Source organism: Mesoplodon densirostris, chromosome 17 (assembly GCF_025265405.1).
Source record: "Mesoplodon densirostris isolate mMesDen1 chromosome 17, mMesDen1 primary haplotype, whole genome shotgun sequence".
Lineage (NCBI taxonomy): Eukaryota > Metazoa > Chordata > Mammalia > Artiodactyla > Ziphiidae > Mesoplodon > Mesoplodon densirostris.
Genome location: NC_082677.1, coordinates 364,162 through 381,418, shown reverse-complemented (window position 1 = coordinate 381,418; position 17,257 = coordinate 364,162). Strand labels below are relative to the sequence as shown.

Sequence of the window (17,257 nt, the reverse complement as noted above, 5' to 3'; positions counted from 1 at the left end):
TCTCCTGTTGCAGAGCACAGGCTCCAGACGCACAGGCTCAGCGGCCATGGCTCACGGGCCCAGCCGCTCTGCGGCATGTGGGATCTTCCTGGACCGGGGCACGAACCCGTGTCCCCTGCATCGGCAGGCGGACTCTCAACCACTGCGCCACCAGGGAAGCCCATCATACAGTTTTGAGGGTTCTTTATGAGCCACCAAAGCTCAGTATTTTTATTTAATACTAACATTTCAGATGTTCAGCATCAGTGGTTTTGAAACATAGGTGGCATTGAAACGCACCTTTTGATTTATTTTTGTAGAGTTCATAATGGAGTCACATAGTAAAGAGTAAATTTTAAATTTATTTACTTATTTATTTTTGGCTGCATTGGGTCTTCGTTGCTGCGCGCAGTCTTTCTCTAGTTGCGGCGAATGGGGGCTACTCTTCGTTGCGGTGCGTGGGCTTCTCTTGTTGCGGAGTACGGGCTCTAGGCACACGGGCTTCAGTAGTTGTGGCTCATGGGCTCTAGAGCACAGGCTTAGTAGTTGTGGCGCATGGGATTCGTTGCTCTGTGGCATGTGGGATCTTCCCGAACCAGGGCTTGAACCTGGGACCCCTGCATTGGCAGGCGGATTCTTAACCACTGCGCCACCAGGGAAGCCCAAGAGTAAATTTTAAACAGTAAAATAACCATTTTTTTGTGCTTGGTTTTCAGCACGTAACTTTTTAGTATGCAGATTCCACTTGACTATCCCTTCAAGATAGTCTTAAACAAAGACTGGAGGTTCCCTTTAGTAGGAAAAATTTGTTCCCTGTTTTTCCTGTGTTCAAAACAGTCCTGAGCTTCATAGAGGATACAGAGGGGAATCAAGCCCAGGGTCACATCTTTTTTTTTTTTTTTTTTCCTCCTGGTATGTGGGCCTCTCACCATTGTGGCCTCTCCCGTTGCAGAGCACAGGCTCTGGACACACAGGCTCAACGGCCATGGCTCACGGGCCCAACCTCTCCGCGGCATGTGGGATCTTCCCACACCGGGGCACGAACCTGTGTCCCCTGCATCGGCAGGCAAACTGTCAATCACTGCGCCACCAGGGAAGCCCAGGGTTACATCTTTGAGGATTTTAGAGTATTTTAGGGACCGGGGACCTATGTGGGGTAGGTTAAGAGACGCAGCTAAAAAGTTCTGAGAGTTTAGGGCTTCCGTGGTGGCGCAGTGGTTGAGAGTCCGTTCGCCTGCCGATGCAGGGGACGCGGGTTAGTGTCCCAGTCCGGGAAGATCCCACATGCCGCAGAGCGGCTGGGCCCGTGAGCCATGGCCGCTGAGCCTGCGCATCTGGAGCCCGTGCTCTGCAACGGGAGAGGCCACAGCGGTGAGAGGCCCGCGTACCGCAAAAAAAAAAAAAGAAAAAAAGTTCTGAGAGTTTAGAGAAAATTGTATGCTGGAGAGTGAGTGAGTGTGTAGTCTCTGCACTCTTCTGGGGCTCTTTTGGGTGCATTTAAAAAACTGATGTGATTGGTTTATTATTCCACTGTGTTGTAGGTATACCTCTGTCTTTTCATTTGAAATGGTAAGTTCTTCTAATCTTACTTGGTTCAGAATGGTCAGATCTTTTAGGTAATATTTACCTTTTTAGAGGGGTTGGAGAAGAGGAGAGTCAAGATTGGCTAATACAAGTGAACTAAAGTGAACATGTTTTTCGAAATGTCCACTACATGCAATGCAAACAATAGGAATTTTGTTCAGTTATTAAATAGCTTGAAGTAATGACAGAAGGTTCTAGGAAGACATAAAAACTTGTTAGTTCTGCTTTGTGATTTCTTGTTGTAATACTTAGAGCACCCTACAGGAGTTATCCTACACGGTGATTATGTAAAAAAAAAAATTTTTTTAGGCCAATCAGTATCCCGTATCTTCTGTACTTCATATTGAGGGCATGAAGCTCTGTAGTATCACCTGAAATGTCAGAATTTTTCTACCAAAGCGAACTAGATAAATGTGAATATCGATATCCATGTGTAATTATTAACTAACTGCTAGTGGCAGGGAGCAGAAAACTTGGGTTTGTAAGCGTGCTCTGCCGATGAAATGCATTTACTTCTGTTTGAAATTTCAAGTAATTTAAAGTAAATGGGTGAGTTTGCCTCTGTCTTATGATATCCTCCACTACACTGTGCACCACGTTTCAAATCCTGTCTTTTCTGGTTATATATTTGCCACGATTCTCATGATATATATAATGTCTTAATCTGACGTATTACTGCTTTTTCTAAATCCTGCTTTTAAGCACTAGAAATGCTTATATAGTAGTTTATCTTATAATTGTAAATTTTAAATAACTTTTTGAATTGTATTTAGTTATCATTTAAATATTTTAAATATTAGTATATTTTGAATCTGTTGCTTTGAGTTGTCTACTTAGAAACTGTATAATTTGCCAGGCTTTCAAAGCTTCTGGTAGACTGCTAAGATAACTTGTTTTATGTCTAGTATCATGAATAGAAAAAGATACTCTCTTTTAAATACGTACTTAATTCTTCATACATTGGAACACATATGCTTTGTTTGCTTTCTTCTGTTGGTGGGACCAATTTGGAATTGCTTCCTGTGCAGCTTATATTTGCTCTTTAATTTAATCTTTCATCCCTTGATCTGGCCAGTCATGATAGTTGTTTTGATTTTGATATGGAAATGTACTGGGTAAGAGGTTACAGGTAAAGAAATGCAAACCAGTATTATATGTGCCTTGGTAAGATGTAATTAAAAGTATTATGTCTGTGTTGTAGTTGGTATTCAGATTGCTGATTTCTTTAAGAGTTTGGGATAAAATAACTAAATTTGTAGAATAATTATATATATTTCTAATTAATTTCAGTTTTTAAAAGCAGCTTTTCAGAGGGAGTTTTCCATGACAGTTGAAAAGGATAAACTTGAAAATGTCCCTCGGGCATATAGATGAGAAATACAATTCTAAGCTCAATATAAATTCATTTTAAAAATTGATTTGTTTAAAATATTTATTCCCTTCTGTCTCTTGATGCATGCTAGATTATGTGTAGTTATATTTAATTCATCTTCAATTAGAAAGCCATCTTATGTTTTAAAAAGTAGCAGTTAATTTTGCTGACCAGTTGAATTTGACAGTGACCTCAGAACAATCTGTTTATAAAGTTACCTGAACCAGGCTTCAAAAATACACTGTTGAGTGAATGTAGTTTAAGAGGCACATGTGTTTAGGTTAATCAGTACAGTAAGCGAAGGATAAAGCCCCCTACTTGTATTTGTGGTTCCTTCTATTTCTGATTCAATATTTAACAAGTAAGAAATGTTTATTATTTCATGACTGAAACTTGTGATATAAATTAAGATATAATTTATTCAAAAAGAAACATTTTTAAAGTTTTTCAGAAGTAAATTTTATTTTTTAGAGTAGTTTTAGGTTCACAGCAAAATTGAGCAGAAGGAACATTTCCCACGCACCCCATTCACCCCACATACGTACAGATGCCCTCACGTCAGATTCCCACCAGCATCAGCTTCCCACAGCGTACAGGGTGCACTTGTGTCTGACGTAGCCTCATCACCAAAAGTTCATAGTTTACATTCGGTGTTGCATGTTCTCTGGGTTTTGACAAATGGAAAATGACACGTACCCACCATTCAGTCTCACACAGAGTAGTTTCACTGCCCTAAAAATTCTCTGTGCTCCGCCTATTATCCCTCCCTCCCCATAATCCCTGGCAACCACTGATTCTTCTCCTGTCTCCATATTTTTGCCTTTTTCAGAAAGTCGTATAGTTGGAATCATACGATATGAAGTCTTTTCATATTGGCTTTTTAGTAATATGCATTTAAGTAAGGTCCCTCCTCTAGTTTTTTTCATGACTTGATAGCTCATTTCTTTTTAACATTGAATAATCCATTATCTGATGTACCACAGTTTGTTTATCCATTCACCAAATGAAGGACATCTTGATTGTCAGTTATGAATAAAGTTGTTACAGATATCCGTGTGTAGGTTTTTGTGTGGACATAAGTTTTCAGTGCCTTTGGGTAAATAACGAGGGGCGTGATTGCTGGATCGTATGGTAAGAGTATGTGTAGTTTTGTAAGAAACTGTTAAATTGTCTTCCAAAAGGGGGCATACCATTCTGCATTCCCACCAGCAGTGTATGAGAATTCCTGCTGTTTCACATCCTCACCAGCATTTCCTGTTGTCACCATTTAGGATTTTGGACACTCTAATAGATGTGTTGTGGTAACTCTTTTGTCTTATTTAACAGTTCCCTAATGAAATGGGATGTAAAGTTTCACTTAAGCAATCATAAACCTGAGGAATGTTTCCTCAATACTCATGGGGGCAGATATTTTGGAATGCAGATTGAAGGGGAAAACCCACTATACATTGTATATTTTAAAGATTGTCTTATGTTACTTAAAATACCCCCCCCCCCATATAGCAGTAAGTGATATAATATCTTGGAAAGTGTTGTTTTTTATTACTTGAATTAAAAATGTTAAGTCTTCCACACTTTCTCCGTTGGTTATGTTGGAAAGTTTGCATGCTATTATTTGAGCTCTATTAATAGGAACATTTCTTGTTTCCCTTTTTAGTTTATTAGAAGATTACTTTCTTGATGCACACCTTCCCATAACTTAACACTTTTTAAATGAATGGATAATTTCTTGGCAAAGTGGCCTACTTTTTTGTGATTTTATTTTTCTTTATACCTATTTTTAAAAAATATTTCACATAATTGATTTCTGTTCCATTCTTTACTTGTAAATATGTTTGTTACCTCATATTTCCAGATGCTGACAGTTTGTTTGTTTTCTCCAGTGAAAGTTTGACTAGCTATCTAACAGTCTTATTATTCTTGTATGTAAACTTCTCTAGTGAAGGGAAAGCTATATTTCCAAGTGCTAAGAGTAATTTATTTTTAGGAAAAATTCTAGGAATATTTAATGAGAAAAAGGTTGAATATTGTTACTTGCCAGAACTTACACGTTTCTCTAGAATTATATTTCTTTTAGATTTAAAAGTTTTATTTCAGCATTTTTATATCAGGATTTTTAGCATTTTCTTTATTAAGACATTGAACCTAAGTGGCACATTGTGATCCTTAGATAATCCTTAGAAGTTTCTTTAGAGACATACATGAGAGAGGACTTTATGAATTAAAGAAGAATGATGGTGGCTGTCAGGGCTTAGACTGATCAGTGTGTGAGCTGAGCACATTTTGTCATTGACTGCAGAATGTTGTTCCAGTTGATAATTACATAGAGTCAATATTTGTTTAAATTAGATTACCTAAAAAATATCTTCAAAAATCACAGATTGATATCCTAAGTATTAAGTATTAAAGGGAAAAAATCAATATTATACATAAAATAATGTCAGGTTCTGCACATTGGGGTATACTGGTTTAGTTAATTTACATTAGTGCAAAATTTCTGCCACTTTACATTTTCATGAGTAAATATTGACTGGAGTTCAAAAACAGTGGTTATCAAACTTTTTGGTTTCAAATCCTTTTTTAAAGCTATTAAAAATTATTGAAGACCCCAAAGAGCTTTATGTTTAGGTTATATCAATGTTTACCATGTAAGAAATTAAAAGAGAAATTTAAAAGAAAATGTGTTATAGTGGGAAGAGTGGCCTTATTTTTACATTTTTTGTGAAATTTCTTTAATGCTCAACTTTGTGTAGTGGGAAGAGTGGTATTTTACTGTTTTTCAGTGTTTGGCTTTATAAGAAAATGGCTGGCTTCCCATATTTGCTTTTGCATTCCACCTATTGCAAAATGCTCTTTTGGTTAAAAAATACGAAGAGAATCTGGTTTCACATGGATAAGTAAGTGGAGAGAGGTATATATATTTTAACCTTTTCAGATAATTGTGAATATTGTTGTTTGATACTGCAGTGAAATTTGACAAGCAGTATTTTCTTAAAAGTACTCTTTTGCATTAGAATCCATTGGTCTACCTTTGAGTGGATCTTTTACCTATGCATGAGTTTGTAATGTCATGTACCAAGCTGAAAAATACTGACCAATTGAGTTACACAAATCATAAAAATGTTAATGTATTTTGTTATACAAAGTTAAAAACAAATACATTTCTTAATATCAGCCACTCATCAGAAATTACTGCCAGGTACACAAGTCACTATTTGGTTTGTCTGTCAAATGCTGTCTCAAGTAAAAATCTTGCTCCAAGAAAATGTGTCTTATTCAGCTTTCAACCCAATCATAAGAATGGTTTTTTTTAAAAATAACCACCATATTTCAGAATGCAGCAGAAATGCTTAATGTATATATCTGTTTTGTTGCATAGAATAATAAAAAGACATGTACCTAAAGTTAGAGATTTAATAAAATTAATCATTTTTACTGCTTCATCCAGGTATTCATAGTTGAAATTATTATTTTTTTAATATAAAAGAGTGTTTTAATTCTTGTCCTTATAAACTATAAAGACAATCATGATTTGGAAATGAGACTGTACCAAACAATGGCCAAAGAAGAATTGTCCATTCTATGCCAACTCTTTTGTCTGGTCACTCGGAAATATAATGTTATCATCTGTAATTGTTGTTACTTGTCATCTCACATTATTTTTATCCATATACTCACCATAGTCTACCTTTCCGTCCACATAAATTCGAGACCCCTTTTTCACATACTGATATGCCACATCTCTGAGACCTGGTCAGAATACTGAAAGTCTGTGCCGTGTTTTTGACTGACCTCACCCATTTGGTGTGCTTCATTTTCCCCTGATCACCACATCTCATTTGCTGCCAGAGAAAATACTGTGATAGGGTTATTTCTTCCACCTGTCTCATGACAGGGTCCTGACCTACTCGACGAAGTAACTGAACACGAGTCAGAGATCTTTCGAGAACCAAACTGGTAGCTGTTTCAGACCCATGTCTTAGAAACTGATGAACTACCTGTACTACAGTTCTTTGAGGACTTCCCTGGTGGTCTAGTGGTTAAGACCGTGCGCTCGTACTGCAGGGGCACCTGGGTTCGATCCCTGGTCAGAAAACTAAGATCCTGCATGCTGTGGCTCGGCCAAAAAGAAAAAAAAATAAAATAAAATCCAGCTCTTTGAAATACAGCTTCTGTTTTCTTTTCTTTTAAAAAATTACTTATTTATTTGTTTAAAAATTTTATTTTTTGGCTGTGTTGGGTCTTCGTTGCTGCGCACGGGCTTTCTTTAGTTGTGGCGGGCAGGGGCTACTTTTCTTTGGGGTGCATGGGCTTCTCATTTGCTGTGGCTTCTCTTGTTGTGGAGCACGGGCTCTAGGCACATGGGCTTCAGTAGTTGCAGCACGTGGACTCAGTAATTGCAGCTCGCGGGCTCTTGAGCGCAGGCTCAGTAGTTGGGGCGCATGGGCTTAGTTCCGCTGCATGTGGGATCTTCCCGGACCAGGACTGGAACCCGTGTCCCCCTCATGGACAGGGGGATTCTTAACCCACTGTGCCAGCAGGGAAGTCCTGTTTTATTTTCTTACAATCTAATCTTCAGTCTTTTCTGGATTCTCTGGCTGGGACAGCCATAATTGAAATCATTTAAATGTAGTTGTATTGTAATGTCTAGAGTACAATGGTTACTGGTAACAATTGAATGCCAGTGCCTTGGTTTGTGCTGAAACACCAGGATTTTTGCCCATCATTGCTCTTGCACCATCCCTGCGAGTGTCTCTGTGAAAAGCCCAACTAGACCAGTGTTAGACCTGTGTTCTAATAAAGTAGTTTTGAGTTTGTGCACGTCTTGGATGTGTCTTGGGGACTCTTCACTCCAGGAACCACACCTTGAGAACAACCTTTTTGTTTTGTTGATGGAATGCTGCTTTGATATGCGGCTTTGGAATCAATTGTAGTTTACTTTCTTTTTTGGTAAATTTAGGCATATTTCACTGACCAGCTTTCAAGAATACATATGCAGAATTCTTTTTTTCCATAAAATACAAATTAACATTTTATTATTCAATTTAAAGGCAGTGAAATATGAGAGAGGTTTCAGCTTCCTGGGAAATGAACTTGAACAAGAGAAGCAAAATGTGTCTAACTAGTAGACATGGGTTTTTTTGGTTGTTTGTTTTTGTTTTTTAACATCTTTATTGGAGTATAATTGCTTTACAAACATGGTAAGAATACATTAAAAATCTTGCCTTTTGTTAGTCTTGGAATTCTTGAAGAATGAAGGTGCCCTGTGAAGAAGAAAATTCTGTGAACTCTGTTTTGGCAGAAGTTTGTAGGTCAGCTCAACCACTTGCTACATGTATGACCCTGAGTAAGTTATTGAACAGGTCTATGACTCAGTTTTATGATCTCTAAGGATAACAGTCGACCTTCATAGGGTTGCTATGAGGATTTATTGAATTAATTAAAATGGAGTGTTCATCATAGCTTTTATCATTTTACACTGCAGTCTTTTGAGATTTTTACATATAAGTTGTTGCCTGTTAAAGCACAATAATTTTTGGTAAAGTAATAAAACATTAAAATTTGTATTATAAAAATATCACATGTATCAGTTCTAATTTAAAATATATTAGAAGAATTCGTAGGAGAGGTGAGGGCCTTATTGATGTATTGCTATTGGGGTGGGTACATAGTTAAAATGCACTTATTCAAGTGATTCTCCTTATTGATATTTGGTATATCAAGTTATAATGAGAAGTACTGTCTTAATGTCTGTTGATAACACTATCCTTAAATATTACTTCTGCCTCTTGCATTTTACTAGAAGTATGTAGTAGCAGGTTTATAGAAAGAATAACCTTAAAATATGACTAGGAAGCTAGGGTGTTGGGGTATTTAAGGGGGATTTGAAAATTGAAGTCTCAAAGAGTGAGGCTAATAATTACCCTCTGTTAGTGATTGGATATTGCCTTTCTAGTCTTTCATAGTTAAGACAAGTCAAAAAATATGTTACACCTTTGTCCCCAAAAATGTTGGGGCCATAAAATCCATGTATTTTACTCTCTGGTGCTGGAGGGCAAGCAGCTCTTCTTGAAGAGTATCTCATATAAATAGTGCCTGGAAGATTTTGGATATGCCCAGACAGTCCACACTTTGTCAATAGGCTTTGCTGATGAGGAAATGACAGCTTGGTTTAATTTATTGATAATAGTGCTAAGTGTGATTAGAGAATAGTATTTTCCCTATAATTGCAAAATTATATAACTTCATCAGTAGTCAGTTTTATAAAATAGCTTTTTTGCTGGTCAGTAATAGTATCCATTAATAGTCAAATGTTTTATGATGAAAGAAATTTGTTTTTTGGAAAGTTAAAAGTTAGCTTTGGGAAAGCTTTGGTATTTACGTTTTCTAGGCAGTGAGCAACGTTTCTTCATGAAGCTATTATGTGAGTGTTTTTTTCTCATAGCTTCATTAAAGGTTAACTTTTGAGGCATCTCTGTTAGGTTAGATGGGCAGTTGATTTGCTGCTTCATGGCATTTATCTATCATAGGCTTTTATTTCCTTTATTTCTAGCTTTATAGGTGTTTTTCACTAGTATTTTAAAACCAACGCATTTTATTAATAAGACTGCTTTTAAAAGTAGAAAAATGATGCTTTCTTTAGATTTAGACATTGCTACTTTTGCCTCAATGTTTTTTATGATTGCTACATTTAACACACTTGTCTGGTATTGCACAAGATCATTAAATAGTAATGTAAATTTCAATTATGGTATGTTGGGTAATTTCACCTAGAGATTTCATTGAAGTTAATTCTATATAACTATTGTTGGTAAATGGGTTTTTAGGAAATAGTTTCTATACTGAAACTTAAAACGTTTTGTACATTTGTATGGCTTTTTATGTCACAGATAACCTCAAGAGCATTTTGTTTCAGAACTTTCCAACTGTAATAACACTTTTATTTTTGTTTCCAAGAAAAATTCTTGTTCATAAAGGAAGCAATATTATGTTGATCTTTCAATAATTGCTTGTGTGTAGTGGAGGCTTTCATGGTATATCTGTAGGTCCTGGGTGAAATAATGCTTGAGTACTGGAATAAAAATGCAAAGGTGAATTATAATATTTCAAAAATGAAAATTGTCTATAACCTTATTTTTGGTTTAGTACCCCACAGCTGCTTGTGTTGTGTGTTTGAATACATTTGAATACGAAAGTGGTAACGGTCATTTCTGTTTTAAGACTTTAGAGACCTGGGAGGGAAAAATAGTTGGTCCTGGTGGTTATTATTGTTAGATTTTTCTTCTCTTAGAATCTAGGCATGTGTGTATGATCTCTTGGAAGAATAACATTAAAAATATCCTGTAGTAGGTTTTTTGTATGACTCACTGATAATATAGCAATATAAATTGGATGCTCTAAGCACTTGCAGTATATTAATTAAGCCTGGGAGACTGAAGTTTCTTTTCAGTGTTCTTATTAAGTAAATGATGTTGGAAATTAAAAAAAATTTAATGGAACATGATGTCGCAATTTATTCTTTTCTTTTTGATTTTAGATGGGAAATGTAAAGTCCTAAGATCGATAGGTTGACTGTGACAACTATGTTTACTTACAGAGAGAACAGGAAATGAGAATGGGTGATATGGGTCCCCGTGGAGCAATAAACATGGGAGGTAGGGATTTTAAGCAAAGCCTTCTGTCGCTTGTCATTTTTCAGGGAACTGTACATGCTATTTGTGGTATCTACATATCAGTAACAAACAAAAATTTGCAACCAGCATTTGTAAGTGGTGAAATTTCTTATATTTATTTAATGAGAAAAAAATACCAGTATATATTAAAAATACATGCCTAGGAAGAACATTTTTATTTTGTTTATTCTTAGGCTAAAAGATGTATTATGTTTTAATAGATATAACAAAAAGAAACCTGTAAACAGGTTTTGGTAAATGACCTGAAACTTGTTGAGTCTTCACATGGTGGAATAAAGCTATGTTGTTGCATTTTTAAAAATCAGATTTCATGCCTTGAAATTGGCTTTTTTATCTTTTTTTTTTTTTTTTTGCGGTACGCGGGCCTCTCACTGCTGCGGCCTCTCCTGTTGCGGAGCACGGGCTCCGGACGCGCAGGCTCAGCGGCCATGGCTCACGGGCCCAGCCACTCCGTGGCATGTGGGATCTTCCCGGACCGGGGCACGAACCCGTGTCCCCTGCATCAGCAGGCGGACTCTCAACCACTGCGCCACCAGGGAAGCCCTGTCTTGGAATTTTGATAGTTTCTGAGTTGTAATGTCTATAAACTTCTTGAGAGTATTTTATTTCTATTTTAAGATAATTTTTTTGTGTAACTTTGAGGCTATTTTTATTCCTTTTACTGAATGTTTAACTTATTTTGCCCTAACCCACAGTATTGTGCACAGAACTGCACTGTTCGGAGACATCTGTGACTTGTCAAGTAAATGAGATGTGTCTTGCATATTTAGGCTAATGTATATCTTTAGAGTTGATGTGAAGTTTTTAAGAAAGTGCCTATATTAGCATCTTTAATATTGATTGCTTGTATAACCAGGTTGTTAGGGCAGCAATATCAAGTAAATAAGCTAAGGGAAAAATAAGTATGGGATGTTTTCATATGTCTTATTAAGTTTGAACTGTCATAACGTTTGAAAATTAGGTAAATAATAAAATTTTATATATTAATTTCACATTGTCCCACAGAAGCTGAGGTTACAAACTTTATATAAAGTCAAATGTACATATTGTTGCAAAGATTACATTACCGTAACGTTCCAGTGTGCATCACATGCACTCCCACTGAGGAAATCTAGATTGTACTTGGAATGTACATGTAGTATGTGGAATAAGACATCTTAAAGCCTCTAATATGTGGATCGAGCATTTTCCATGACCAAGCACCCCTCCCCCATGCCAGTTCCTTTGCCATTGCCAGTTAGATAATCTAAATCATTTAACACAATTGCTGTTTACTTCGTCACTTTTCTTATCTACCAAAAAGTAGTTATTGAGCATCTCTGATATGCAAAGGAAGCACGAGACATAGCCCTTAGCCAAAAGAGCTTAATTGTGAAGTTAGTACAATGGATACATGAAAAAAGTTAGTGAACCAAGAGTACATGAGAAGTTCTAAATTAGAAAGCACAGTGGAGGGTCTAGTAATGTACAGGTGGTTCAGTATTTATGTCTTTTTCAAAGTAAATTGTGGGCTGGTGTATAATATAATCCAGTTGGATTTAAGGATTTTAAGTGTGTCATTAACATCAGAACCAAACTTGAAACGTGTGATGTTTCAGAGACCATGAAAACATTCTGACTTTCTTACTTGATTAGCAACTTCATTAGAAGAAATGGGAGAACATACTTTTAGATTCCTTATTTAGTGAGGAATTTAAGAGAATTAAAAATTTTAATGGCATTTTATTCACCAGAGAACCATGTTTACATTTGAGCACTTAATTAGCTCCCCTAACATCCACTCCATTTAATTTTCTCCTCTTTACATTTTATTCAAAGTGAGACTTTATCCTCATGATAGTTACGGATCCATGGAGCTACAAGTCCTTATCATGCAGTTGAATGTCACTGTTAAGTTGGTAAATTGTCATATCCTGTCAAGTTGCATGGATTAAACATGACAGATTTTCTGGTCTGTTACCAGTGTGTACGAAGTGGAACATAGTTTATATAACTGCTTTTCAGGGGACCAGATAATTCTAACATTCCTTAGATCTTTAAATTTAGTCTAATTACAGCCATCTGGTAGAAGACATAGTTACTAAAAATAAGTCTACCTCAACTAATGATAGTTTTAAATATTTTTCATTTATTTTATTATACCCATACTTGTATAGTCATATTCGTATCTCATAAGTTAGGTGTGATAATTATGTTCTATTAAAAGAGTAAAAAAAAAACCTAATCCGTTATCTGTTCTTTTTGGGGAAAGTTGAGGTAACATTCCTCCTGGATACTGTCTCTACCCTTCCTCATTTCACTTATGGGAGATGTTGTGGGAGTCTAGTAAAAATTTTTATTTATAGCTATCTTAAGGGAATAGAAGTATTCTTGTGTAGTTAAAGTGTAGATTTACTAACAAGAACTTTTGGGCATTAACGAACTGCTTCCTTCCCTAGGAAGTGACTGGGATCATGGGGATTGGGCTCGGAAAGAGCAAGGGTCTGTTGCTAGGGCCCGACAGGGAGTCATATTTCTTCCTCTCAGCTCCCTGGACTCAGTCCTGTGCAGGTTGAGCTGCTTTGGGTGCTGTGTAGAGTTGTGAGTTTGAATGAAAACTGCCACTCCTATTATAATGTGTTGTTGAGAAATTGAGTTCTGAATGTCATGAAATTAACTAGATAATGAAATACTAGAAGAAAACTCAGAATCAGTCTTTGTCATGAATTTTTAATGATAAACAAGTATGAGTAGTTTAAAATTTTTTTAAGTTCAAAGAGGATACCCAAAAATGTTGTATTTGAGGCCATTATAAATGTATTACAGCTTAAACATTATTGCAGTTAACATGAAGCAGGTGGATGGATGTCTTTTGATGAAAAAATTTGAAGTATCCGATTGTTCTCATTTCCAGAATTCCAGCATGTTGAAAAAATTCAAACATCTGTATTAATATTTTATCTGTATTTGGTTGCAATTGCTTTTAGAAATAAGTTTTGTCATGATGAATCATTTCAATTTTTTTGTTTGTTTCTATTGCATAGTTCTATATAAAGTTAAAAAAGATTACCTCCTATAATTTTGGGAGATGTTCAGTAATTATATAAAAGCCAAGAATTTATTTACAGTGAACTCTGTGTGTGTGTGTGTGTGTGTGTGTATGTATGTGTATGTATGTGTGTATGTATGAGGATATGGTTTCTCCCTTCACAATTTAATATAATTTACATGCTAGTATTTTTAGTCATGACTGTAAGAAAATCAAGTGGTTTCCTAAGTGCTAATCCTTTTACCGTTAATTTAAACTGGTAGAAAGTTGTCACCACTCGTAAGGGAGTATTTGGTTAAAAAGCAGACTACAGCAAATAATACTGATTTTTTAAAGAAAACTTTCAAGCTTTTATAGTCTCAAATGTGCTAAAAATAATTGATAGTTTTCTCATTTGTTTTATGTACATTTGTTTAGCAAATATAATGCTCTATCAGGGTAGATAATTGAGTGTCCCATTCTCAAGGAAGTAAAATAATTTTGATAATAGTCTTGTTATATAGATTGCCTAAGTATTGTTAAATTTTAAATGTTTATCAACTAAGATAGGACAGCTCTAAGTATAGATTGTTTTACGTAGATGCGTTTAGCCCAGCACCTGCTGGTAACCAAGGTCCTCCTCCAATGATGGGTATGAATATGAACAACAGAGGAACTATACCTGGCCCACCAATGGGTCCTGGTCCTGCCATGGGGCCAGAAGGAGCTGCAAATATGGGAACTCCAATGATGCCAGATAATGGAGCAGTGGTAATGTATCATAAACATTATTGTGATTATATTCAGTAATATATACTTCTGCCCCAAAGGTAACTTCACACTTAACATAATTTGGCATCATTTGTTTTGTCAGTAAAGATCAATATCCAATGAAGAAAAGGTAATTTTGTGAAGTTAGATGGTGATTTATGAGAGGCAGTTTTTTAGTTTCCCAAGAGTTAGGATTATGATCCATGGCATGCTTTTGTACTTAAGTATATAGCAGATATATATGTTAATTCTAGTCATTTTACAGTGATTTAAATTTAATTTGTATACACCTCTTACCAGCATTCAATGTAATGGTCAAGTATTTTGTGATTGTGTTCTTATTCCTGTGTGAACTCCTTACCTTTGGTGGGGTACAAAACCTCAATATGTATGAAAACACAGTTTTCTGTCATTTTTCATAAAAAATCATTTATGAGTAATTTCAGAGAATTTAACTAAAAAATTTACATTAAAGTTTTAAAATATATTTTAAGCTTACATTGTATTCTTACTATAGACTTACTAATTTTAATTAAATTTGATACTAAATTTAAAGTAGACAATTTCATTTCTTGGTTTGAGAGTGTGAAGATATCTTTGTGTGGGTTAAATATTATAAAAACGTTTTTCAGTTGTAATTCATATTATATTTGAGAATCAGTGGCAAGACTGCTACTGTTTTTCATTTCCCTTAAAGTCTGTCACTGTTTGAGATGTTATATTCCTAAGACATTTTCTCATTTAGTTCTTTTTAATGGTTGTCCTAAGTAACATTTAGAAAAGGGAAATTAGTTGATCGTATATTTGGAAAAGGCAGTTCAGTTTTGGAACTGAAGGCGCCTTTGCTGCTGAGAAAGAAAAGGTGCTGCTGTTAAACGCAGACTGCCATCAGCTCTAAACCCTCCTGGTCTCAGAGACATGAGCAGTGAATGTGCGTCTTAGAACTGATGGATGCGGTGTTTTATTATTTTAAAATTTATTTACTTTAAATACAGTCCTTTAAGAATTTGGACAAATTGGACATGCTAACAGGTTTTTTAAATGAGTGTTAACATAGGGAGATAATGAAGCAGTGCCGTAATATCGACTGTGATCGGGTCAGATGTTGCATACTAATTAGTGTACCTGTTTCCTCCATTGGAGGCTTATTTTGTAGTAAAATGTCTGAGAGCTAGTAAAAATTTGTAAATACTTCGGTTAAATTTTGTGTAGCATATAATCATCAGCAGAGAGTTAAAAGTAAAAGTAACTGGCCTGCTTTTCCATACCTCCCGCAGAAATGGTAAAGTTTATTTAAATATCCCCGTTAGTCTTTTTCACAGTGATATTTTACTGCTGCATGTAGGGAGTTCTGTTCAACCTTTGAGATTAATATATGTGGTTATTACTGTGAAGTTTTACAAAATACATAATTCAGGTGTTTTTATTCTGCTATTAATAGTACATGCTAATTGTCAGCTTTTAAAAACTAAATCTATTTTCCCAGTAATAGTCTTTCCAGAAAAACACCTCAGAAGTTTTCATACTGAAATTATAACTGTGTGTTTATACTCATGCTTTCTATGTTAAAAGCACTGCTACTGAAATTTTTATGTTTACTTTTTCAAACAGTGTGATGCAAACAGTATTTTTATTACCGGCACTGTTACATGCAGTATAAACTTTAATGAAAAAGAGAGAGGGAATTATCTGGCCGTCCAGTGGTTAGAACTTGGCCCTTTCACTGCTGAGGGCCTGGGTTCAATCCCTGGTTGGGGAACTAAGATCCCACAAGCTGTGCGGCGCTGCCAAAAAAAAAAAATAATTAAAAAAAGAGAGATCAGAACAGTATAATAATAACTAATTAGGTTTAAGATGGCATTCACTTCATAAAATCAGTTCTTTTTTCATGAAATTGGGGCATAGCATTAGCAAAATGTAACTCTTCATTCAGATGCTTCTTTTATTTTTTAAACATAGTAACTAATTAAATTGCTCCTTTCTTCCTTCTATGTGTGATCCTGATTCTGCTGGACTTTCTGCTGAACTTCATGACACCACCACTTGGGATTTTGCCAATTTTTCTTGTCACTTACATTTGGCGTGTTCCAAATGGACTTCACATGTATTATGTGGTATTATATAGCACAATGATAGATTTCCACAAGGACCACCGTCTCAGATGGGCTCACCTATGGGTAGTAGAACAGGTTCTGAGACCCCCCAAGCACCGATGAGTGGTGTAGGTCCTGGTAGTGGTGGTCCTGGTGGTTTTGGTAGAGGAAGCCAAGGGGGCAATTTTGAAGGCCCTAATAAGCGTCGTAGGTATTAAACATTCTTTCATTCCTGACTACTTAGAGGAAAACAATACACTTTTACCTGTTACCTAGAAGTGGTTTTATTGTTATTGTATGTAGACGTTAAATTTTTTTTTTTTGGTAAAACTTGAGGTTTTTGTATTTTTCTTTATTCATAAGCTTTGTAGATTAGAATGGTAATGATGATACTCATCATTGTGAATGTTCAAATGTGTTTGTGACTTTAGCTAAATATAAGTATGCCATAGTACTGTGAATTCTATGTAGTTAATCTCAATAAAGAAACCATCTTGGATAATTTTAAAATGTTATTAGTGGTATTCTCTTATAGTTTTACTAAACTTTGCTGTAACAGTAATACTTTGGTTGCTTTAACTAATCCCAGCCATTTAAAAATGCAAATGATTTTCTGTTTTTTAGTTTGTGCAAGTTGCCCTGAAGATAGAAGCTTAGTGAAAACTGATGTCACTAAGGGGCAGACAGAGTAGTACATTGGGGAGGGCGGCGGGTATGGGGATTACATCTGTATGCACTATTGATGTCCTGTGAAATC

The 17,257-nt window shown here is 35.7% G+C and overlaps 1 protein-coding gene and 1 pseudogene across 1 annotated transcript in view; one reads left to right on the top strand and one right to left on the bottom strand.

Moving 5' to 3' along the window:
• PSPC1 (paraspeckle component 1) overlaps positions 1–17,010 on the top strand; it is a 60,229-nt gene extending 43,219 nt beyond the window's left edge. Inside the window, exons 7-9 of the mRNA XM_060080046.1 lie at positions 10,533–10,590; positions 14,238–14,407; positions 16,533–17,010. Of these exons, the coding sequence (XP_059936029.1) occupies positions 10,533–10,590; positions 14,238–14,407; positions 16,533–16,718 (414 nt within the window). The 3' untranslated portion in view covers positions 16,719–17,010. The remainder of the gene's footprint in view (positions 1–10,532; positions 10,591–14,237; positions 14,408–16,532) is intronic.
• On the bottom strand, positions 6,516–7,659 carry LOC132477765 (single-stranded DNA-binding protein, mitochondrial-like; annotated as a pseudogene).
• Positions 17,011–17,257: the final 247 nt, after the last annotated feature.